Below are 27,409 nucleotides of genomic sequence, written 5' to 3'. Positions count from 1 at the left end.
GGTCCAAGTGTGGATGTACAGGAATAATTATGTTTACTACTAAAGTGGTGTGGACCTCTAGAAAGGAGCCTGGCTTAAGTCTTATTGATTGCTTTAGTCTCTTAATTATGCCCTGTAAGTGAACCTCAATAAATAATTATAAAGATATTCATTTCCACTTTAATTTCACACTGATTAAAATAGATTTTTTAAATTAAAAACCTACTGGTAATTTCCAAGTGAATTTAACTTTTTTCACCCTTCACCTCTTACTTATGGACTCTTTTACCTTTAATCATCATTAATATTTTTAATATGACTGCCTTCATTTTTACTTCAAGTTCCATGTTGAGTATATTTCTAAAGTAAAACAAAAGAGTTTTAGATGTTCTTTTAATTCTGATATAGTAAATGTTATTGGTTTTTATTTCAGACCTATTGTACCTAATTTTATATTCCTTTTTATTAGCATTCACTTGATTTCATGAGTTTATTTTTCACTCAATTAGAATTAGGAGTTTATGAAGATCAAATAAATCAAATAACATCATTAGTATCTCTGATTATAATTGTATTTTATTGTGAAAAACTCATAGAATGTTCACATATATCATCTCCTCTATCATTCTAGTGTGATCATAGCAGAAGCATTGAAACTAGCCTTGGAGGATCTGGTTTTATTTCAAGGTCCTCCAATTGAGAAATTACCTAGTTTTCTCAACTATAAAATGGAAAATTATTCTCCCTGCTTTGCTTAACTCATGAAGTGCTATAAAATATTGAAATGAGCAATGTCTTTGATATGAATTAGTTTTTAAATTTATATCTGATAATGTAACATATATATATATTGCAAGATAAATGTGACAAGTACATAAAAGGATGAAGAAGCAGAACACCAATGAGCCATCTCTTTTAGAATTTGGTTGTATTTTCGTCCAAGCCTTTTCTATTCAATTTCTCTACAATGTAAAAGTTGATATATCATCAATATTTTTTTATGACATTAATTTTTCCCCACATAGGTTTTAATGGCTGCTAATGTCTTAATTACTTACGATGTTTCCCTATTTTTTTGTTGACTAACGTTCATCAAGAGTTGCTTTGCACTTCAATTTTTTTATCAATTATTTCCTCACCTAGTTTTTGCATACAAAGTGATCGCTTTAGACTTATGCATTTGAACATGAAATTTGTTTTAATATTCCTGATACCTTCTGCCAATTTAATTCCTCCCCAAAAATATTATCATTGAATCAATTTATAATTTCACTAGTAAGTATAATAAATTAAAAACACAGGTGTTACTCTTTAACATCTTATACAAATATAAGACAAAGTTTCTTATATTTAGTAGTAACAAATAATTTACTTCTTAATTTTTATCAGATTTAATCAGTATTTTATCAGTAATTTAACCAGTATTTAATCAGATTTTATTAGTATTAGACTTTTCTCAATCCAACCATAATATCCGTTTGGATTGGAGGAAAGAAACAGAAATAGATACCACCAAAGCCTTTAAAACACTTCTATAAAATAAAAGATATGACAACAACAGCACAGGGAAAGGTCAACATTGTGAGCAGAACAATGAAAGAAAGAACTAACTTTGGAATGCTCAACTAGTTAACGCCCTTGCTTACTTCTGTTAAAATCTAATGTATGTTGATTGAGAGAAGTAAAAAATTATCTCCTCAGATAAAAATATTTGAATCTATATTCTATGAAAGAAAGAGTACTTTTATATTATATTACTTTCTAATAGTTTAGGGGATAATTTGCAAGACTTTCTTAGCAGCCTGTTGGGATGAGAAGAAAACTAGGGTAATAGAGTGCTAAGTTAAATATTACATTTATATACTGAATAATTTTGTCACATTAACCAAAATATTTTATGACATCTGATCCCAGCTAGCCCCATTGTTTATTTTGATCCCTCATAAGCATGAAATGAAAGTACAATGAAAGATTAAAATTTGCACCAATTACTGTACATCTTTGTGGAAGCTTAGGGTTTTATCAGGTCCTAGGAACTATTTAAAAGGACTTAGGGGAAAAAAGTAACTACTCCTTTATTGGAAATATAGATGTTTAAGCACAGGTTAAAGTATTTGATTCTCATGCTTATTGGTAAGTGGGTTCTTTGGCAGCAAAACAAATCATTTGCCCATGCTAAGCAGAACATTATATTTTTCTTATTCCTTAAAAATAACACAAATTGTTTGTGTTTCATAGACTTCGCAGGATTTTAGTAAGCTTCCATGTCTACAGCCTAAGCCAGCATAAAGTCTTAAAGTAACAGTTTCTTCTCTACAGAAAGCCACATCTTCATACCCAAACGTAGGTTCAGATGATTGTAATAGTGTGCGGTATCCATCAAACTTCCCATTTTTATCAGTAAAAACTTTAATTACATTCAGCATTTAATTATTCATCACTCTGATAGAAGAGCATTTGTGCCTCTGCTTCCTTTCTCTTTCCTCTGCTTTCTATTTTGGTTATAGTGCATAGAATAAGGAAGAAAGGAGAGAAACTCATAGCATTTCATTTCATTTGGGTTCTTAAATCTACAAAATGCTTAACCTAATCTAACGCCATTAGATTTTATAATTTTAAAAAATCAGACATATGTGAAGATTTCAGCTATTCATGCTCATATTTGTAAATGTAAAAACTCATTTTTATTACTTATCTTTATTAATTTTATAATCTATGGAAAATGTAACACAGATCTAAATACTAACAGTGTAGATACTGTGTTATTTGAACATTATAAATAATAGCCTAGAACTAAGCTGTAGTCTCTCAAACATTGTTAGGAGTTTTTCCTCCAAGGCCCTTGATTATTTGCCAAGTAAGATTAAGCAGAATCCTGATGCATCAAAAGAAAAAAATAGAAGGAATGATGTTTCAAGAACTTTAAGAGAAATTGTTTATGAAGGGCAGTCCAAAAATTCACAGGAAAACATGGTACATAAACATGGAGCTTGAAATCAGGAAAAATGTACTATTTTATTTTATTATTATTATTGTTTTTTTTTTCTTGAGATGGAATCTCGCTCTGTCGCCCAGGCTGGAGTGCAGTGGCGCAATCTCGGCTCACTGCAAGCTCCGCCTCCCGGGTTCACGCCATTCTCCTGCCTCAGCCTCTCCGAGTAGCTGGGACTACAGGCGCCCGCCACCATGCCCGGCTAATTTTTTGTATTTTTAGTAGAGACGGGGTTTCACCATGTTAGCCAGGATGGTCTCGTTCCCCTGACCTCGTGATCCGCCAGCATCGGCCTCCCAAAGTGCCAGGATTACAGGTGTGAGCCACCGCTCCCCCGCAGGAAAAATGTATTTCTAATTAACTACCCCAAATCTTTTGCTGTAAAAGGTATATGGACGAGTGGAAAAGATAGAAGATGGATACATAGATAGATAGATAGATAGATAGATAGATAGATAGATAGATAGATAGATAGATGATAGATGATAGATAGATAGATAGATAGATAGATGATAGATAGATAGATGATAGATAGATAGATAGATAGATAGATAGATAGATAGATAGATAGATAATAGATAAGGAAAGGAGAGAAGAGGAGAGGAGAGGAGTGAGAGGAGAGGAAAGGAAGAAAGAAAGAAAGATGACTTTTTTATCCATGCTACCAACTAGTTAGGGGTCCTTGAACAAGGCACTTAAACACATTGCAGCTAAATTTTTTGACCAAAACTGTAGGGATTTTAGAGCTCTCTAATATTACATATCTGAAAATTAATTGGACCCAGAAAACAATAAAAATGAAGCGATTTATAATCTTGGTAAACAGAGATGTTTCTCCTTTTTTGATAGATAATATCTAAAATGTATACTATAAGCTTTGTGCTGGTATTGTTTCAAGACTGTTACATATATTAACTCACATGATCCACATTTTATAGGTGATGAAACTGAGGCACAGAGTTTAAGTGACTCAATGACAGTCAAACACTGTGGGGCTCGGTTTAAATCCAATCTAGCTATGAAGTCCAGACTTCTAACAACTAAATTTGGCTGCCTCTTGGGGTCTCCTTACCTCTATACAGGGTGATTATCCCAGCATGAAATACAGGATATATTGTCTTCTTGGTGAAAATACAGACATTACATTTTAGCTTTACTGAATAATTAAATGTATTCTGTCACAATTTCTGTTGATTTACCAACTTCTGGTGAAAAACTCCAGCGTTTTTCCATGCCAAATACATACTTTTTTGAGACTTTTACTATTTTACATAGTTACAAAGCTTCATATCTTAAATTCTAAAATACTCTCAGAAACTAGGCACTGTGGCATGCACCTGTCATCCTATCTGAGACAGGAAGATAGCTGGAGGCCAAGAGTTCAAGATTATCCTGGGCAATATACTGAGACCCAGTCTCAAAGTATAACTAACTGAATAAATAAATAAAATACTATCAAACTCAACCCCTGAAACTCCTATTAGATGATAGAGTCTGAAAATCTTGGAATTAGTGAAGTCATCTTTGTTACTCATCAATTTAGCAGGTGCGAGCAAAGAACATTTTTGGAATTTCAGAAATAAAATTGCAGATAATTTTAACTTTCAAATAGATTGTTCTGTGGCTATAGGGATATATTACTCATTTGTTTATGTTATTTATTCAGTAAATATCCATTAATAGTCTAATACTATTAAACCAATGTATTGGGTATGCTTATAGAAGTGGTGAAAAGTACACAAATAAATATAATACTATATACAATAAGAATTGGACAGTTCCTTGAGATACACAGTGATAAGGGCTTATAGAAGAAGGTGGAAGGGGAAAAATATGTCTTGATTGAGGGAGCAGAGGGATGGGGCAGTGGTGTTGAAGGCAGGCTGCCTAGAGTGTATAACATTTGTATTATACTAAGAATAATCAAATTTGAACATATAAGGGGAGTTTTCAAAGAAAAATCCAGGTGACCAATGGATGTGAACAAATATACCAAGGCACAAAAATGTAAAGCATTTACCAGTAACAGCCAAACACTTTACATGCAGGGAAATAGTTAAAAGGGATTGGGAGGAGCTCGTGGGGCAGCCCCATTGTTTATTTTGATCCCTCATAATAAATGGCTAGATTACTGATGCCAGGATAAGAAGCTAGATTTATTTCCTTAACATAGATTTTTGAACGTCTATTAACATTTTTAGAGGATCACCGATTTAGAGAAATTAATCTGGCTATGGTTTTTAGGATAAATTTCAGAAGCAGAAGAATCTAGAGGCATCCAGATCCTCTCAGCATCTAAGCATCTTAGCATCTAAGAGGACCCCATTATTAGCAAACATAGAAGACTAAAAGTAGTCACTATGATAACAGAGATGAGTCAAAAATACTTCAGAAAAAAAAGTATTTTGGAAATAATTGAATTAGGCACAAAAAATGTGGTTTTTTCATTTTATATTAAGAGACTGGAAAGAAATATAAGACATTAAAAGAGAGGCAGATGAGTAGCAAATTTTCAGGTCTATGATATACACACTGAGCAGAGTCAAAGGAGTTTTTTGGAGGAATCATCTAGCGAGTAACTGCAAAAGCACAACTTATGCAGAGGAAACAAGTATGGAAACACAGATTAGGAATGAACCATAGAGGTGACAGTGAAAGGTATGTGATGAATGATCTGATCTTACCCAGACAAAAGGCATAGAAAGAGAAAAGTGCCCCTGAGAGACCCTCGGGAGGACTACATTTCAGATGAGAGAAGAAATTATTAAATGGATATATCCACAAAATAATATTATAATGGTATATTGCACCCACGTGATAGATACGAAACTAAGAGCTTGTCCAAAGTCTGATAGCAAGGAAAAAGGAGAGGAAGGGGGTATCAATAAGAATCATAAAATTAACAGTCAAATTAGTAGAAGGGAAACCTCTACAGAACAATGCAATGGGAGCTAGAAACAAAAATGATTTCAAGCAGGAAGGCTGATGAATTGTGCTATATACTTTCAGAGGAAAAAGTTAAGGACAGGTTATTGGAGTTCAGAATCAATGGGGACCTTTTAGAAAGAACTTATTGTAGAGGTGGGAGCAGGATCTAGCTTCTAGTTAGAAGGTTAAAAGTTGTTAAGGGAGTCTGTAAAAAATATCCTTTCAAGAAGGTTACCAGTGAAGGGAATAGAAAATATATGTCTCTAGTTTAAAAGAGTAGTAAGGTGGAATGAAAATGTTTTTTGGTTTAGGGTAGAACTTAATTCAGCAGGCTTGTAAGCGCAAGGGAACAATCTAGAAATCCAAGGCATAAAACATAAATGTTAATAGTCCATGAGCAAGGGCCCGAAAGAGTAGTCAGGAGTCTGTTGAGGCCACAAGCATGAATGCTAGCCCACAATGAGAGGAAAGGAGGTATTCTTTTCTATGAGACAAGAGGAGAGAGGAGGCCATGAGGAAGACACATTTTTAAACATGTTGAGCTAGAGATTGAAGGAGTTTAGATTTCATGACTGAGAGAATTTAGATTTCATACATTTCCTTGATCCCCAGGTTGTTGAGAAGAGTCCAAAACTTTTGGAAAAGACTCAGGCCAGGTGTGGTGACTAACACCTGTAATCCCAGCACTTTGAGAGGCCAAGGTGGGCAGATCATTTGAGCCCAGGAGTTCAACATCAGCCTGAGAAGCATAGCAAAACTGTCTCTACAAAAAATACAAAAAGATAGCTCGGTATGGTGGTGCATGCCTGTAGTCCCAGCTACTCTGGAGGCTGAGGTGGGAGAATCACCTGAGCCTGGGAAGTCGAGGCTGCAGGGAACTCTGATTGCACCACTACACCACTCCAGCCTGGTTGTCAGAGTGATACCCTGTCTCAAAAAAAGAAAAAAAAAACTCAGTTAAAAATAAGGTAAACAAATAAACATAGAGAGCAGGATTGTTAGCAGTTTGTGAATTAAGCAGAGAATCAATAATGTGGACTTGTCCTATAACCAGTTAACCACATCTTATTACTTTTCCAGTGTCTTAATAGCAGAAGTAAATGAAGTGAAAGGTAGATTCACCCAAGCACCAAAATTAAAGAAAAAAAAGCGAGAGAATTGGAAATTGCAGAAAAGCAATCACAGAGAGCCAAGATTCCTAAGCTAGTGTTTTGCTGACATGGCAGAGCCTTGGAAATGGATTGGAAGAAGGGAAGAAGAAATTCCTGAAAGTTGTCGTTAATGTGAGACTATGGATTAACTAAGGAACCATAATCACCAATGAAGGATAAAATGACTTTTTATGAAAATAGGAGGGGTTAAAGAGTAAGAAGTTATGCTCTGAGGCAAATTTCAGTCAACATCTTGGATATGAGGTAGTTCCAAATGGTTTTGAAACCTAAAGTGAGGGTATATATAGAGAGAGGAGCCCGAATTAAATGAAGGACAGCAAGGATTTTGCTTCAATGATTAACATCAATAACAACAACACAAAGATAAATTACCTACCCTTATTAACTGTTGATTATGTGTTGAGAACGGTGTTAAGTGCTTTACTTCTGTTAGTTAATCTTTCCTACTTACCATGTGTGGTAGGTAGTGTTCACAGTCATTGAGCTGACTATTCCCCTCTGGTTCAATTGATTATATTGGTTGTTTGGTTTGACATTGTTTAGACACAACCTTGAAAAGCAAATAATTTCAGCTAATTTAACCCTAATCAAGATTTTTCATTTTCTAGACTCTCTGAACACTTAAGGTGCACATGGGCATAAGTAAATATTTTATTAAGCATATTACAGGGCAGTTAACTTAGAACAGAAAGTGTTGCATAACATTGGCTATGGCTATAGGTATTAAACATTATAAGGCACAGTCTCCAATCTGAGAGAGCTAACTGATATTGCAAACAGAAAAAAAACTGTCCAGGAGTATCTGTCTTCAGAAAATACAGGAGTTTCTTGCAGAATTGTAATTTTATCTTATTATTTTTATTATTTTCAAGCATACGTAAAAGTTATTTGAGTCTTTCTCAATAGTATAAATAGCCACTTATACATTTCTCACAAATAAGAATGATGACCAAATGTAAGCCGAAATTCAATACATGTTATTTAAATTAAAATGTGCCAGTACTTTATCAGTAAGTAGATAAGTAGATAGGCACTCTGAACTGATCATTAAAAATGCATCACTTAACAATATTAAGCACGTGGTTACATTATGATAGGATAATTGCAGCAATTTTAGTTCCTAATTTTATCAAATAGAGTCTCCAGCACTGTAATATCTTATATAGTTATTGCCATAGTGTTCCAAAACCCACATCAGGTGAGGGTCATGGCTACTTCCTAATTACCATCTGTTTAGCTTTGTTAGTGTTTCTCATTATAACTCAGAAGGTCAATGATACTGTTCATGATAGGAACTCAGCAAGACGAAAAGTAATAAAATAGCTCTGAGACTAAGCAAGGCTCTGCTACTCCAACTGATGGACAGTTAATTACCTGAGCATAAAGCAGTGAGAGCACTGGGAGAAATAGAGAACTTTGCAATATGGTAGATGTCCAAGTACAATATTATTTGGTGGTTTTTCAATGAACAATTTGGTTTAATTAAAACATGAGCATAACCTTTGGCAGAGGAGAATATAATTTTGACAAAAGCAAAACATTTGGTTTTTAACAGCCTCACAGACTACTCGGATGAGCATTCCAAATCTAAGTTTCTATAGCAGTTTCTCACCCTTGGCAGTACATTAGAATTACATAGAAACTTTATATAATACCAAAGTCAGGCCCCACCCCAAGCCAATTAAATCTAAATCTGTGGAGGGTGGAAATTAAACATGCCCATCTTTTTTTTAAAGGTGGCTCAGGTATTGCTATTGTGCTTTAAAGGTTGCAAACCACTATATTACAACTAACATTCAAGTCATCATTGCCAGTATGGATCTATTTGTGAACAACTACAATCTTTTTAAACTTTGATTTGCACTGCTTATATATAGAAAGACTTGTGTAGCTCACTCATTAACCATTGTCTTTGTCTTTTAAATTATCAACTAATTAATCTTTTAAAAACTTCACGTCTGACTTCTCAGCTCCTATAGAGGAATTTTGAATGTGAAACCAAAAGGCATTTATTCCTAGAAAAAAGTTTTAGAATCCCTTCGAAGTGTCCTTTCAAACCTCTGAATAACAGAAATCCCATAAATCCTATGGGATATATGTTTATCCATAGAATTAGATGATTAATTCTATCATTTTAATTAGTAAAGAGAAGAATAAACCATTAGATGTAAAGCCCTTATGTTAAAAAAATACCTTTGTAACTATCACTAGATACTTATTTTCTATAAACATTTTATAGAATTTATTTTTTTTCATTTTTAAATAGGCTATGGATCTTTTCATAGTGAAACCACGTCCACAGATTTCTGGAGTTTACATAAAAATGATTTACATTATGTGACCTAAGTTGACACCTGGTAGTTTCATGACCAGCTAACCACTTCAAGGACAGTGCAAAGGGCAGAAACCTCTCTTCACTATGATTTTCAGAGGGAATATAGAAATACCAGTCTTCCATGGCCAGTGTCACTTTCATCTATCTATTTGATCACCTGTATGAAAAAACAAAAACTAATTTGAGTTTTAAAGAAAATGTGAAAAAATGCTATTTCTTAATTTTAAAACTTCTTACACCTTGACTTTGTGTTTTTAATTTGAGATTTTTTTAATATTTAGAATGTCTCAAAAATATGTGCTACAGTCTCATTAAACTCCACACATTGTTTTCAAAAGATATTCTTTTCTTTTTGTTTTTTTTCAACTAGGACCCCTACTATGGCTGGTGGCCTATTTTCTATTGACAGAAACTACTTTGAAGAGATAGGAACTTACGATGCAGGAATGGATATCTGGGGTGGAGAGAATCTTGAAATGTCTTTTAGGGTAATTGCATTTCATTTTATTTTTTGATGCTGAACATACAATGCTGTAGCATGCACATACCAGACCCAGTAATTTACTGTCAAATCATTTTTGCTAAATGATGCAAATTACTGATCAATTGGTCATCTTAATACATATTTAGAAGATTTGACAGAGTCCTATTGCATGCAATATTTACTTCTAAATGGGAAATTATAGGTAATTTTTGTTTTCAAAAATAATGTTTTTATTCACAGTAAAAATATGTTAGGACTTTCAATTGCTGAAAGAAAGAAGGGTTTTATTTTTTAATAAAGTGTTACTCTATAAAATCACTTTGTGTTTTTGAACTGAAACTTGGAAGTATTTATGTAATCTGAATTTGCAACTACTGCCTGAGGTTGTTCTCAGAAAACTTTAAGAATGAACTGTGGTCAAATGAATTTGGATAATTCTGCAAGTAGTATGACCATTTTCACTAACATTATTGTTGGATAAGTCAGTTTGAATAAAGCATCTTCATTTAATAAATGGCCTTCCAAGTAAATAAAAATTGAGGAATAAGTCCTTACAAATATGTTATTAGGAAATGTTTAATAATAATTTAAATAATATTTTGTTATATTCAAAAAATTTAAAAATGAACACATAAGTTTACTTTCATGCTAAGAAATTGATAAGCACTAACATAGTGGTTTTGTTTTTCAAATCACTGCTTTTTTTTCTACCTAAAATTCAGTGTAAACTATTTGTGTGGTTTTTTTTGTTATTGTTGTTGTTGTTGTTTGAGACAGAATCTCCATCACCCAGGCTGGAGTGGTACAGTGGCACAATTTCAGGGCTCACTGCAGCCTAGACCTCCAGGGCTCAGGTGATCCTCCCACCTCAGCCTCCCTTGTGGCTGGGACTACAGGTGTGCAACACTACTCCTAGCTATTTTTTTTTTCTATTTTTGGTAGAGACAGGGTTTTGCCACGTTCCCCAGGGTGGTCTCAAATTCCTGGGCTCAAGCAATCCACCCCCCTCTGCCTCCCAAAGAGTTGCGATTACAGGCATGAGCCACCACACCCAGCTTCAGTGTAAAATATATGAAACATTCCATCATTTTGCCCAAAATATTTGTACAATAAAATTATTAGAGTTTAGATATATTTATCTATGAAGTTTAAAAGTTATGCCTTTTAATTTCTCATTTCAAAAGTAAAGTTTGTTTTTCATTATCATAATGTAAATATGTGTGATGTTGTGTAAGAAAATGTTGAAATTTGAGAATGAGTTACCTTGAATTTCTCTACTGTCGAATTCAGTGGATCTTGGATAAATTATTTTAAAATCAGTAGGATGCCTTAGTTTTATTACTATTTTGCCTGTAAACTTTCCTTATAGCCAGATGTCTGAGACAAACCTTAGTTAATGGAATTTTATTATTTTTGCGTTTGTCTATATGCTTATATTCTCATGAAACTTGCCAAACCAAACTCAGCACCACACTCAGGAATATCTTCTTGCCTTCAGGTCCATGGACAGTAAATCTTTGCAGAAATTTTGAGGACATTTGAGAACCCAAAAATCTGTTATGGTTCTCATGGTGAAAGAAATAAGAGTTGACAGAAAAAGAAAAGAAAAGAAAATCAGTATATTCAAAAATTTAGAAATAATTTGCTTCTATTCTTAGAAGTAATAATGAGAGAATTTACTCATTCATTAACCGATATTCTTTGGGTGCTATGCTGGGTTACGTAAGAAATAACACAGAAATACTGCTACTATATAGGATCCTCTTGCTACTTTTTCTCTTGTCTTCCTACAATTAGAATTCACCTCTTTCCTCCCTACCTGTTAAGCTTGATTTTCTGCCGATGTACTCCTCTTACTTTCACCACGTATCTCCCAGATTGGAGGGACGCTCTTTATCTAACTGGTTGAAAGTAGAATTCAGAAAGAATTTAGTGGAATAATATGATAAACAAGGAGGACCTGATCAGGAAATGTAACAGAGGTATAAATGTACAAAAAGGAAGACTTGAGGATATGATAGGTGATGCAGATACCAGGGGTACAGAAGGAATGCAGCTAGGGGCCGTAAGAATAATCAAATCCCTCAAAAATGACACAGGAGGTTTTCTGTGATTGGTTATTGGGATTATTAGGAAATAAAATACTTATCAGTGACTATTTTAAAACAATATCGTGTTTTAAAATGTATTATTATCTTTAGTTTCCATATGACTTTAATAGAAACGAAATATGTATTTTGCTTTTTATTCGACTCTTAATTTATGTTTTACTTTCTTCTCTGTGACAGGAATATGTTTGCTTAATAGTTTGAGGTAGACACTGAATAAGGAAAAATGCTAGAATAGTGCATTAACAAAAGATTGAGACCCCTCATCTCTCTTTAGATTAATTTCATGACTTGACAAAATGAGAATATGTTCAGTATTTATAATCAGAGGGTTTGAATCTAATATCCAGCTCAATCATTACACAACAAACATACATTGAGCAAGTGATATGTTTCCAGGTGCTGACGCTACAAAGATGAGTAAAGAAAGCATGATGCTTCTTTGCTCTCAAAGAACTACATTCCTATGACAGAGATGCATAGGTGTTATTGTCAAGAAAATGCGATAATTTCCTTTATAAATTTATGTGTGTGTTTTTTATCTCTGTCATGTGAGTATAGGCGAACATAAACTCAACTGTAAAAAGGTGATTATAATAATAGTGAAGTTATTGTGGTTTTGTAGCTGTGATCTACATAGATTCTAGTCTAAGTAAAAAAGATAGAAATATTTAGGACTTGCAAAATGTTAAGATTCTGACTGACCTCAAGGTATTTTAAACCAAACCAAAGGAATACATTGCAAAGATTTATTTGTAAAATATCACTTGATCGTTGTACTTAAAGACATTTGAAAATTTTATGAAAGCTGTAGACTTCCTAAGAAAGATGTTTCCAACCTTTTAAAGACAACAGATTTAAATACAGTTTCAAAGGGTTTAAAAATCTCTTGAAACCTTAGGAGAAAGATCCTTGGCATATAATAATAGTGACTGTTAGTATTTATACTAGCTAGTAAGTGAAATAGCTAAGAGTTGACCCGCGGCATTCTGACACCAAGGACTGTGCTGTTAAATACCATACTGTTACCTCCTCATTAAGGTTCATCTCTCCATAACATAACGAACCTAACAGTTGATGGTATTATTAGGAGAAAGAAAGAAGCTAACATGCAAATACAAGCTTCCTCCACAATTCTGAGATGGTTCTCTCATCTATAATCTTATCTTCCTCTTATAGGCTATAGCCTCTAATGGAAGATTATACACATTCAATAGCAGTGAGAATATCAGGTATATCTACCAGAGAACAGCAGTTAGATCTTAATGCTTCTGAAAGCTGTTTCAAATATTTCTCCCTACTGCATTACACAACAATCACTGCAATAACATAAATCCTAACAGCACTGTCTAAACTAAGTGTTAATTAATTATGTTTAGACAGTGTTATATATGTGCTAGGGATACAGTAATGAACAGAACAGACAAAACTTTGTGCTCTTATGGAACTTACATTTTAACGAAAGAGACAGACAATAAATAAAATAAGTAAAATTTATTAAAATATCAGTTATAGGTGTTAAAGAAAAAATATAAGGAAGGAAAGATTATATGAGATGTTGGATTTTGGAAGATACATAGGGGTTGAAATTTTAGACAGGAACTGAGAAATTGATACTCAAATAAAATAGTGATAAAATGAACCAAGAAAATTAAGAATTACCATCAAAAAGTATCCTCTATCTTTAAATAATAACTCTGTTTCAGGATAAGTATCAACCAACAAGCATCCTTGTCTTTTATAAGCCAAAAGTCGTTGTCTTTTATAAGCAATATCATGGGGAGCAGCATTCCCAAGAGTACAGATCATTTTGCCCATTCTGAAATGAAGAAAACTTCCACTATCCAATCAACTCAGAGCATGGGAAAAATAAATAAAAGAGCCTGATGACAGCAAAGGACACAGAAATCTGTCTCACAGCCATGAATGGTTACAAGTATGGACTGGGATTCAGATAGCCTGCATTCAACACCCAGCTCTGGCACTTACCATCTGTGTAAGCTTAGGTAAGATAGCACATCTTCTAAGCTTTAGTGTGTCCATCTCTAAAACAAGAAAGATTACAGTACTTTCCTCATGTTTTTAGAGAAAGATTAAATGAGATTATGTAGATTGTGCTGAGTACTCCACTCAGCACATAAAGTGTGTCATACATGGCAGCTGTCGTGGTGATTGTTATAAGCTGTGCAACTCGGGGCAAGTCATAACATTCCTGAGAATCACCTAAAAACAGTCTTTCCTTTAATAATTTGGCTTTGATCATGGTTAATCACAAGAGAGAATGTACAGAAAAAGTCATTTAAACCCAGAAATGCAATATGCATTAAAGTATAATTGTACTAAGTATTAGTTGAGTTGTAGTTCTAAGGCTCCCCTGCTCAAAAAATATATTAAATTTTAAAAAGGAAAAGAAAAAACACCCAAAAAAATACTTTTTATACTTCCACAACATCCTTGGAGTTAATTACTGACATCTAAGAATCTAGGGTGGAAAACATTTTTCTACACTCATAAGTCAGTTGGAATGAAACAGTTGTTGAGTTAATTTTTTAAAGTATGTGTCATCTAGACTTGGAGTAACAAGTACTAGATTTACCATTCTCCCCATCATTCACCTGAATAAATTAAAAAATGGACAAAAATACATGAAATAACACTTTCAAGACATTGAGCAGCAGTCACCCTGAGAGATGGGAAACAAACAAGGAAAGCCCTACAATTGCCTCAGCTTACTGCCTTGTGAAAGTTTCTAGGCCTTAGCGATAAAAGGGCTAGATCCTGACAGACTCCATGACTTGAGGAGATGAAGCTGAGTGTTTGGGGAGACCAAGCCTGCTGGAATTTGGTGAACAGACCAAACCTCCTGGAATTTGGTGAACAGACTAATGGAGTTCTGGGCAGAGCATTCAAGAGATATACAGAGATTTCTGTGGGAGTATTCAGCTGTGTCTTCGCACATGTGTGAGGAAACAATCCATGTCTGAGGAAAGAACCTTCAGAAAAGATTAGAGGTCTCATTGCCCAGTGATGACTCAGGAAAGTCAATAGTACCTGTATCCTCCAGACAGATTGATTCATGAGGTAAGGGGTAGAGGAAATATTGAGAAACTACATAACATACGTCTTAAAAACCCGTGGATAGGCTGGATGTGGTGGCTCATGCCTGTAATCCCAGCACTTTGAGAGGTCGAGCAGGCAGATCACCTGAGGTTAGGAGTTCGAGACCAGCCTAGCCAACATGGTGAAACTCTGTCCTTACTAAAAATACAAAAAAAAAAAAAAAATTAGCTGGGCATGGTGGTAGACACCTGTAATCCCAGCAACTCGAGAGGCTGAGGCAGAAGAATCATTTGAACCCAGGAGGCAGAGGTTGCAGTGAGCCGAGATCATGACATTGCACTTCTGCCTGGACAACAGAGTGAGACTCTGTCAAAAACAAACAAACAAACAAAACCCACAGATTAAAGAACAAGTAAAATTACCACTATTTGGAATGTAATGAAAATGAAAACATAGCACATCAAAATGTGTAGTGACACTAAAGCAAACTTAGGAATTATTTATAGCACTAAATATCTATATTAGAAAAGAAAAAAAAAACAAGAAAGATCTAAAATCAATGACCTTAGCTTCCACCTTCAGAAACTAGAAAAAGAAGAGTTTTAATGCCAAATTATCTAAGAAAAGGGAAATAATAAAGATAACAGCAGAAATAAATGAAATATAAAAGGAATATATATAATATTCCATATATATATGATACCTATATGATAAAAAGATATATATATGGAAAAGCAATGAAACCAAAATTTGTTTCCTTCAGATCAATGAAATAGATGATATTTTAGCCAAATTTTGGAAAAATAGAGAGATGACACAAATTATCAATGTTGGAAATCAGAAAGGTGACATGACCACCATGGATTCTACAGATGGCTAAAAGGATTGGAATGGAACATTATCACTCTCATTATGCCAATAAACTTGACAACTTAGATAAAATGGACAACTTCATTAAAAGATACAAATTGTCAAAGCTCACAGAAAGAACCAAACAGCCCTGTATCTAGTAAATAAATGAAATTTATTCTAAAAATTTATAATTTTTAATACTTTAAAAATAATTTTTACAAAGGAAACTCCATGGCCAGATAACCTAACTGGTGAACTCTACCAAACGTTTTGGGTAGAAATAAGAAGAGTTCAGGCCAGGCTCAGTGGCTCATGCCTGTAATCCCAACACTTTGTGAGGCCGAGGAGGGCAGATCACCTGAGGTCAGGAGTTCGAGAACAACAGCCTAGCCAACATGATGAAACCCTGTCTCTACTAAAAGTACAAAAATTAACCGGGTGTCGTGGTGGGCACCTGTAATCCCAGCTACTTGGGAGGCTGAAACAGGAGAATCACTTGAACCCAAGAGGGAGAGGTTGCAGTGAGCCAAGTCTGCACCATTGCACTCCAGCCTGGGCAAGAAGAGCAAAACTCTGTCTCAAAACAAACAAACAAACAAATGCTTCCACAAAATTGAAAGGAGGTGCTACCTCCCAATTCGTTCTGTGAGATCAGCATTACACAGATACCAAAACTTGACAAAGTCATTACAAAAATAGAAAACTAAAAATTAATATTCCTGGTAAACATTGATGCAGAAATTCTAAATAAAATTAGCAAATCAAGTTTATCTGTATGTCAAATAAATAATATATCTGATAAAGTAGAGTTCATTGCAGAAATGCAAGGTTGGTTTAGCATTCAAAAATCCATCAAAGTATATTCACCATATCAAGAAACTAAAAAAAAAATTGATTGATCATCTGAATAGAGTCAAGAAAAGCATATAACAAACTCAGTCTACTCCTGAATTTAAAAAGAAAAACAAACAAAAAAAAAGCCCTGAGCAAACTATTTGTAGAAAACTCATCAACCTGATAAAGGGTTTGAACAAAAAAACCTACACATATTTAATGTTAAAACATTGAATGCTTTCCCTCTAAGATCAGGAATAAAGATTTTGGATCTTGCTACATCTACTTAACATTATACTGGAAGTTTTAGGCACAGCAACAAGGTCAGAAGAATAAATTAAGCCATCCATATTAGGGAGGAAAAATTAAGACTATAATTCGAGAAGACAAGATTATCTACAAAATCCAATGGAATCTACAAAAATATTGCTGAAACAAATAAGAGTCTTCTTATCAAGGTTGTAGAATATAAGAACAATGTATAAAAGTCAACTTTATTTCTATACACTAGCAACAAACAGCAGAAAACTGATATTAAACATTATCTAAAATAATGTAAAAAATATGAGAAAGTGATAAATCTGACAAAAGATGTTCAAGACCTCTATGCTAAAAACTACTGTATATTACTGAGAGAAATTAAAGAAGACCTAAATGAATGAAGATAAATACTCTTATTTATTAATAGTTAGTAGACTCAATATGATATTAAGATGACAATTCTCCGTCAGATCAATATAGATTCACTGCAATAGTAAGTGTATTGTATTTACTTACTATTGCATAGCAATATAGATTCAATGCAATAGTTAAGTGTATTGTATTTACTTACTATTGCATTGAACCTATATTGATAAGCAATAGTAAATAAAATTTACTTATTTTGTTAGGTAGAAATTGACAAGTTGATTCTATCCATATAGATATACAAGGAATGTATAATAGCTAAAAATGCATTAATAAAGAAAAAAGTTAGAGAATTAACAAAGTAGGATTTAAAATTTATTATAAAGCTATAATAATCAAGACTGTGTGTTATTGACATAAAGACAGACAAAGGAACAGAACTGAAAATCTGGAAATAAACTTACACATATATGGACAACTGATTTCTAACAAATATGCAAAGGCTATTTAGCAGAGAAAGAAGAGTAGCTTCAATAAATATTATTAGAACAACTGAATATCTATGTGGGGGGAAAAGCAACTCCAATCCATAACTTACACCATGAAAATATTAATTCAAAATGTAAAAATATAAAATTAGAAAACATAGGAGAAGAACTTGTGTAACCATTGATTAGACAAGTATTTCTTAGATATGACACCAAAAGTACGAGTCATAAGAGAATGTATTGGTAAATTAGATATCATCAAAATTTAAAAACTTGTGCTTTTCAGGCCAGGCGTGGTGGCTCACGCCTGTAATCCCAGCACTTTGGGAGGCCAAGGTGGGCAGATCACTTAAGGTCAGGAGTTTGAGACTAGCCTGGCCAACATGGTGCAACCCCATCTCTACTAAAAATACAAAAATTAGCCAGGTGTGGTTGCGGGCACCTGTAATCCCAGCTACTTGGGAGGCTGAGGCAGGAGAATCACTTCAACCTGGGAGGCGGAGCTTGCAGTGAGCCGAGATAGTGCCACTGCACTCCAGCCTGGGCAACAGAGTGAGACTTTGTCTCAAAAAAAACAAACAAAAACAAACAAACAAAAAAAAACTTGTGCTTTTCAAAGCCACTATTAAGAGAATGAGAAGTCAAGGCAGTGACAGAAAAAAGAAGTTAGCAAATTATATATCTGATAATGGATTTCTATCCAGAAAAAAAAAACTCTCAAAACTCAGTAATAAGAAAACATTCAACTCAATCAAAAATGGCCAAAATAACTTGAATAGACACTTCACTAAGAAAAGTCTACAAATGGCAAATAAGCAAATGAGTAAATCCTCAGCAGTTAGTGGGGAAATGAAATTTAAACCACAACAAGATTACACTACACATTTATTAGAAAAAGAAAGGTTAAGAAGGCTGATCATGTTGGTGATGATATGGAAGAACTGCACCTTCAATGCTGGTGACAATGTACAATGGTACACTAAACTCCAAAAAACAGTTTTAGTGTTTTTTAAACACTCTTGAGTATTTACTCGGTGAAAAGGAAAATGTATATTCATACGAACAGTTGTATGCCAATATTCATAGCAGCTTTATTTATGACACCAAAAGCCAGAAACCAAATGTCCATCAGCAGGTCAATGAATTAACTATGCTTTGTCCATACAAAGAATGTGTGCACACTATTAATGCACCCTACAACTTTGGTGAATTTTGTAACAATTATGCTGAATGAAACAAGCCAGGCAAAAAGATTACATACTATATGACTTCATTTGTATAAAATTTTAGTAAATGCAAACTAATCTATGAAATCAGATAGCTTGTCTGGGGACACGAGATTGAGGTGGCAGAGGAAGGATTGCAGGGAGGGATTACCAAGGGGAGCATGAAACCTTTTAGGGGTAATGTATATATTCATTATCTTGATTGTGGTGACAGCCTCACAAGTTTCACATATGACAAAACTTCTTATTGAGTGGTACAATTTAAATATATGCAGTTCATTATATTTTAGTTATACTTTAATAAAGCTATTAAGAATTAAAACACACACACACACACAGAGAGAGAGAGAGAGGCATACTCCAAAGAGAAACAAATGAAGGAAAAGTATAGTTCAAAGTATCTACTTAACAGTAAACCTCTATACTTTAGGTTAGATTCTCAATATATCATAGTCCAGTTACTTTTAAATACCCCTGTTGATCTGATTATAACAGTCTACCTCTCAGGACAACTGTATTCATTAAATGAAGTAATGCTTATTAAAGCTGTTTATAAACTGTATGGCAGTATTAATTTTTATTATCATTACTCTTAAAATAAGCTATTTTGTCAGTAACTAGTATTTTAATTAACAAGATCGAATTTACTTCAAGTACCCCAATTTTCGTTTGCTTGCAAATCACAATGAAAACAATAGTATATTTACCTGAAGAGTATAGCTAAGTGAAATGTCTTCTCATGTGAAATCCATGTATTTCCAATTTGTACAAGCAATGAAGGGGGAAAGAAATGACAGCTGACATAATAAATAGTGGAAAAATGAAAAGTAGGGGTTCCCATTGAACAGAATAGTATGGTAAATGAGGCAATGAAATTTGTCAACCTTTAGGGGCTTATAGTATCCAGACTTTTTAAAAATACTTAACGAAAGTAAAGAATTTTCTAAGCAATGTCTACACAATTCAAATTTTGACAAGTGAAAACATCGGTCATAATGATTTATTAGAAATCATTTTAGACAAAAATCCAGCTGATTTATTTCTCTTACTTTGCCTTTTTGTAAACTGAATTCATACAAATCTGATGAAAGTAGGTTATTTGTCAGTGTGTAAAACTTGACTGGTTTTTTTTTTGGATCAGTCATAGAAATCAAACTATAATAGAAATATGGAGATGGTTTTGCGGGATACTTTTCTTTAAATATGATAAATCACTCTGTTAATGATAATATAGAGATTTATTAGCCTTTTAAAAAAATCCTATGAAATCATAAACTGACATCGTGTGTGTAGTCTCCACAAAAAAATACAAACCAATCTTAATGATTTGGTTCAGCAAATGTTTCTCTTGTTCCCTATTTGGTGCAGGCTGAACCTTAAACATATTGAAGAATAGCTTGAATTTTTAGCTTCTGTGCCTGCAACTAGTTTTTCTGTCATCTGGGCCACCACTTTGCTTTGAACCATTGTTTAAACGTATATTTTCATTCAAAGAAGGGCTTTTTAAATTTAAACCACAGAATAAAATATTTCTAGATAAGAGGCAATGAGACAGTGCTACTAAAGACTGTCATATCTATTTTATATATATATTTCTAAAGCACAGGGTGAGTAGGTGTTACAGAATAATATTTCATTATGGTTCCTAATAGAATTCTGTTTATCCAAAACAAATGTGTTAGAATTTTATTTTGAATATTAACTGCTATAAATAACTGGCTTCATATGCTCCTTTAGAAAAAATAAGTGAACAACAGGTAAATTAGACATTAATCAAGCTTTAGAAGAACATTAGCAAACACTAACAAAACTTGTATACTACTCTTAAAATTATAATAGCTTAAGGCATCATAATTTCAATAACTACATTCCTCCATTAACATTTTTGGTTCAGAAAACTGGAATGTGAGAAGAGCTTTATATTAGCCTTTGATAGGATGCTTTACCTTGTAAACATTCAATTTGGAGACATGCTTGTAGCTTTAGAAACATAAAGCATTTAAAGTTATTTAGATACACTAAAACTTGGTGTTAATATCTGGTTCTCTTTTATATTCATTTAATTACTTAAACTAATGGTTTGAAAATAATTTTGAGGTGGTCAGTACCACTCATAATTCATTTTTAAAGCATAACCACTTATTTACACCTTTTCTATTATTTCTAAAATCATCCTAAGAGATTACTAACATGAAAATTCACATTGAAATGATTCAAAACAAAGCAACTGAGAGGAAAGATGAAAATGAAGGGCAAGAGAAATAAAGTAACAGGAAAATGGGATAAACTAGTCACACTGAATAATCAATAACTTTATTCAAATATTCCTGACAGCTAAAATGAAAATAAATTAGTAAATAAAATCGCACTGAACCTTTTTTTTTTTTCTTCAGATGAAAGGAACTAGATTCTGCAAGGCATTGCCCAGTAGACACAAAGCAGTTGATATATTAGACCGTGATTTAGCAAACATCCACTAATGCCTTTAAATGGATGGTGGGTTTCTTGGGTGCACTAAGAGAAAATTATCAATTTTATTGTTTTCCAGTGATTTGAGCTCATAAAGGAATATATCCTGAAGATAGAGTATCATTTGGGGTTTTTCTGTAAATAAAACATCTAAATTCAGTCGAGCTTAAATGTTGGTCCATTCACATTTGAATCATGTTAGCATTCTTTTCTCTTAATAAAAATAGAACTCACATAAACAAGATGCAGGGATGTAGATACTAACATTAGTGGCTGGTCATGAAAACTATGATACAAACTTTTTCTCCTACTCAGACCCATCACATTTCTTCACAGGTTTGGTTCACAGAGTTGCTTGTGAATAATGTTATTAGAGAATGGATTTGCTTCGATACAACTTGGTAAAGAGATTAAAATGTAATAAAGATACAAATTGTCTAGATATTTTTGGTTATGCTATTTGTTATCTGTGCAACTCGTAGAATAATTGGCCATTACTGGCTAATGAAATATCTATGCCAGCTTGTAACAGCTGTCTTGGAACTAAACAAACTAAAAATTTTGGAGAAGTTAAATATGAGCTTTGTTAGGCAATTTCATGAGGATTTAGAAGATGGTAAGACAAATCCTAGAGTTATGAGAAGATAGGTGATGTATGAACTGAGTGTTAAAGAACTGACAGAAGTTAGCTATGTCAAGAATAAGAAAGGCATTTGAGGAACAGAATACCACATCTATGGAATTAGAATATGGATCATAAACCTAGCCCTCTTGCATTAATAACATTCATTTCTTCTCTTTCATGACCTCACAAAATCTCATCATATGAGTATTTCTCTGGAGAATGTAAGCATATACTGTATTGGTAAACCAACAAAAATACTCATCTACTATCTAACCAATCATGAATACTATCTGTTTATTTTATTCATCTATATATATATATATAAAATTTATGTGTATGTGAGTCTATGTTAGTGTAAAAACTAAATATTTATGAGGTCCCAAAATGTAAGTCTCTAGTGGTAGTTACTGTAGAAGCTATAATGTAACAATGATATATGGATAAAAATATTAGAGTATTAGATGTCTCTATAAAAATAAATGCTGAATGGTACTCGCAAGACATCCTGAATGAGTTGGAACTAGGATAGTAAAGGAAATTATAAAATTATGGAACTCCAAAAGATGGACAGGAATTAAATGCATAAAAAGAAAAAGAAATTGAATGAAAATTATACAAAAATAGTAATGTATAAAGTATACATTTTCATTTCCATTAATAAATAAAGAAGTGAATGATATTTTATAGGGCTTATCCAGAAATACACATTGGAAATAAGTTTTGTTGGAAAATCAATCTAATTGAGAAAGTTTTTCTGTCTTCTTTTTTTTTTATTATTATTATACTTTAGGTTTTAGGGTACATGTGCACAATGTGCAGGTTTGTTACATATGTATCCATGTGCCATGTTGATTTCCTGCACCCATTAACTCGTCATTTAGCATTAGGTATATCTCCTAATGCTGTCCCTCCCCCATCCCCCAACCCCACAACAGTCCAGGGAGTGTGATGTTCCCCTTCCTGTGTCCATGAGTTCTCATTGTTCAATTCCCACCTGTGAGTGAGAACATGCGGTGTTTGGTTTTTTGTCCTTGCGATAGTTTACTGAGAATGATGTTTTCCAGTTTCATCCATGTCCCTACAAAGGACATGAACTCGTCATTTTTTATGGCTGCATAGTATTCCATGGTGTATATGTGCCACATTTTCTTAATCCAGTCTATCGTTTTTGGACATTTGGGTTGGTTCCAAGTCTTTGCTATTGTGAATAGTGCCGCAATAAACATACGTGTGCATGTGTCTTTATAGCAGCATGATTTATAGTCCTTTGGGTATATACCCAGTAATGGGATGGCTGGGTCAAATGGTATTTCCAGTTCTAGATCCCTGAGGAATCACCACACTGACTTCCACAATGGTTGAACTAGTTTACAGTCCCACCAACAGTGTAAAAGTGTTCCTATTTCTCCACATCCTCTCCAGCACCTGTTGTTTCCTGATTTTGTAATGATGGCCATTCTAACTGGTATGAGATGGTATCTCACTGTGGTTTTGATTTGCATTTCTCTGATGGCCAGTGATGATGAGCATTTCTTCATGTGTTTTTTGGCTGCATAAATGTCTTCTTTTGAGAAGTGTCTGTTCATGTCCTTTGCTCACTTTTTGATGGGGTTGTCTGTTTTTTTCTTGTAAATTTGTTTGAGTTCATTGTAGATTCTGGATATTAGCCCTTTGTCAGATGAGTAGGTTGCAAAAATTTTCTCCAATTCTGTAGGTTGCCTGTTCACTCTGATGGTAGTTTCCTTTGCTGTGCAGAAGCTCTTTAGTTTAATGAGATCCCATTTGTCAATTTTGGCTTTTGTTGCCATTGCTTTTGGTGTTTTAGACATGAAGTCCTTGCCCACGCCTATGTCCTGAATGGTATTGCCTAGGTTTTCTTGTAGGATTTTAATGGTTTTAGGTCTAACATTTAAGTCTTTAATCCGTCTTGAATTAATTTTTGTAAATGATACCATTAGATGGAAATAAAGGTACACACAAGAAAAATAAACAATTAACTTCTGAACCATGATAAAAACACTTTTGAAAATATTATTCTTTAACAAATACAAGGATATTTTAAACACACTAAGCAGAATGTCCCTGTATATAGCAACAAGCCAGGAATACCTGGCTTTTTAGTGAGTTTCAGTACATTAAGTAACCAACACTCTCATTAGAGACCAATGTCGAAAATGTCAACTTTGAGAAACATACTTCATTGCTGTAGCTTTCTGACCCTTCTCTGCTCATATGAACAGATATTCCGTGTGCATGTTACCCTTAAAAGTCTTTATAATCTTTCTGATTCCAAACATAAAGGACTTAAATTCAGCCGTTTGAATTTATGGCAATAAAAACAGCTATATGTTAATGTGCTCAGAATTATTGAACAGACAAGTTTCATATCCCCTTAAGGCCAGATTTCACTAGAGCCTCCCATTAAGTGTGCTTCATCAAACAAAATGGTGCTGAAAATTAAGTCAATTATCCTGCTGATTTACATTTGAAATGCCCCTGAAATATTCTAATAAAGAAATGTTTAACTTTCTTTTAAATCTAAATATATGCTGCCATGAATTGACTTTTAGCTATTTATTTTACAAATAGGGGTTTCATTTTTCTTACATGGAAAGGGAAAGTTAAAGTAAATAACTTGTAAAAAAAATAGCTTGAAAATTTTAAAAAGCATTTATACAGATTGGGTTTGATTAATGAGCTACAACTGCCATTAAATTCAAATGAAATGTGCAAATAAGTTTGTCAGGGAATTTACTGGTTAATTTTAAAATGGTTGCCAGTTCTTGGGCATACTCAGTCCTTGGTCTCGGTTTCCTAGAATTTATGCTAGAGGGAGACCATAGACAATAAATGAGTAAGCAGAAATATTATTCTGTTAATTTCAGATAAAGTCAAGTGCCTAGAAGAAAATAAAATAAGATAAAATGTTGTGAATGACAGAGGTGGAGGATGAAGGGTAGAGAACTACATTACCTAGAGTGGTCAGAGAAACCCTCCCAGGGGACATTTGGGCTGATACCAGATGACAGGAAGCATCTATCTATGCAAGGATTTGCAGGGGGGGGGAACGTTCAGCATAGAAAAAAATGATAAATGCAAAAGGCCTTATGCAGCTATGAAGTGAGCTTAATTCTCCTGTTCCAAGTCTATAGGATCACAAATATCCTAAAGAATTGGGAGGGTTAAGAGAGAAGTCATCCTCTCAGAATAATGTTTTGGTTGACTGATGAGTGATTTGTTCAGCATACAATTAATGTGTAGCTATTTGCCACATACAATCACACACTACATAATGGTGTTTTGGTCAACAATGACACATATACAATGGTGGTCCCATAGGATACTACTGTATTTTTACTATACCTTTTCTATATGTAGATATTTTTAGATACACAAATACTTACCATTGTGTTACAGTTGCCCACAGCATTCATTACAGACACATGCTTTTCAAGTTTGTAAGCTGTACCATCTAGGTTTGTATAAGAACATTCTGTAATGTTCACATGGTAATGAAATCACCTAATGGTGCATTCCTCAAACTGTATCCCATTCTTTCAGTGTTGCATGTACACCGAGTACAGTTACAAAAGATGTACAAGAGATGTTTTCTAAGAGTTTATATTTTGATGAAGCCTTACATTTGAATAATACATAATAAATAAATAATAATAAAATCATTTTACAACTATTGTTATAATGGATCTAGTATAGATTAAATATATAAGAAGGTTTTTTCTCTTTTTTTTATCTTGAATGCATTTTGTAACATTTGCATTATACTTCAGATCACCTCTAAGTATCAGCCAGCTATAAATCAACCCTCATTTTACCTATCAATCAATATAAATATTCACATACCTAAACCTGCAGTAGACCCTGTGGATGGCATATACGCAGGGTGTGGTTCTTGATTTCTTTCACTGTGTGGGTATGTAAGATAGCAAATAGCACCTGATAATGTACTAAGTTCTAGGTATCATTTGAAGGTGCAGATATATAGTGCATTAAGTTCAAAGGAGGGAAAGATTGCTGTGGTCTAAGACATTCATGGAAGAATTTATAAAAAAGAATTTAAGGGTATATGTAGTCTTGTGAAAAGAAGCAGAAAAGCATGGCCTGGAAATCTGTGTACTCTCAGTTTACAAAGTTCTCTGCTGCTATGCTCCTTGATATAGTTTGGCTGTGTCCCCACCCAAATCTCATCTTGAACTTTAGTTCCTGTAGTCTCCACGTGTCATGGAAGGGATCCAGTGGGAAGTAATTTAATCCTGGGGGTGGTTACCCCCATGCTGCTCTTGGCACTTCTTGCTTGGCATTTCTCCTTACTGCTGCCATGTGAAGAAGGCCATGTTTGCTTCCCCTTCCACCATGATTATAAGTTTCCTGAAGCCTTACAAGCCATGCTGAACAGTAAGTCAACCAAACTCTTTCTTTATAAATTACCCAGTCTTGGGTATGTGTTTATTAGCAGCATGAGAATGGACTAATACAGTAAATTGGTACTGGGGGTACCCCAAAGATACCCAAAAATGTAGAAGTGACTTTGGAACTGGGTAACAGGCAGAGGTTAGAAGAGTTTTGAGGGCTCAGAAGACAGGAAGATGTGGGAAAATTTGGAATTTCCTAGAGACTTGTTGAATGGCTTCGAACAAAATGCTAATAGTGATATGGGCAATAAAGTCCAGGATGAGGTGGTCTCAGAGATGGGGAACTTGTTGGGAACTGCAGTAAAGGTCACTCTTGCTATGCAAAGAGAGCAGCAGCATTTTGTGCATGCCCTAAAGATCTGTGGAACTTTGAACTTGAGAGAGACAATTTAAGGTATCTGGCAGAATAAATTTCTAAGCAGCAAACCATTTAAGACGAAGCAGAGCATAAAAGTTTGGAAAATTTGTGGCCTGTTGATGCAATAGAAAAGAAAAACTCATTTTCTGTGGAGAAATTCAAGCCTGTTGCAGAAGTTTGCATAAATAACAAGGAGCCAAATATTAACCACCAAGACAATGGGGAAAAGGTTTCCAGGGCATGTCAGAGACCTTCACAGCAGCTCTTCCCATCACAGGCCTAGAGGCCTAGGAAGGAAAAGTAGTAGTGAGCTGAGCCTAGGGCCTCCTTGCTTGTGTGCAGCCTTGGGACTTGGTGCCCTGCATCCCAGATGCTCTAGCTATGGGTAAAAGGAATCAATATACAGTTGAGGCCATTGTTTTAGGGGGTGCAAGCCCCAAGC

General features: G+C 34.0%; 1 protein-coding gene across 8 annotated transcripts in view; it reads left to right on the top strand.

The window, feature by feature from the left end:
• Window positions 1-27,409, top strand: part of GALNT13 (polypeptide N-acetylgalactosaminyltransferase 13) — a 588,430-nt gene that overhangs the window by 367,277 nt on the left and 193,744 nt on the right. For 6 of the 8 annotated variants that reach the window (XM_032755681.2, XM_032755680.2, XM_032755678.2 and 3 more), the window contains one exon: window positions 9,777-9,894. The exons of the other annotated variants lie outside the window; for them this stretch is intronic. In XM_032755681.2, the coding sequence (XP_032611572.1) occupies window positions 9,777-9,894 (118 nt within the window). The remainder of the gene's footprint in view (window positions 1-9,776; window positions 9,895-27,409) is intronic. 8 annotated transcript variants of the gene reach the window in all.

The sequence above is a fragment of the Hylobates moloch genome, unplaced genomic scaffold (assembly GCF_009828535.3).
Source record: "Hylobates moloch isolate HMO894 unplaced genomic scaffold, HMol_V3 SCAFFOLD_1, whole genome shotgun sequence".
In the NCBI taxonomy this organism is placed as follows: Eukaryota; Metazoa; Chordata; class Mammalia; order Primates; family Hylobatidae; genus Hylobates; species Hylobates moloch.
Note: the sequence above shows the minus strand (reverse complement) of the source record. Positions and strands in the feature narration are given on the sequence as shown.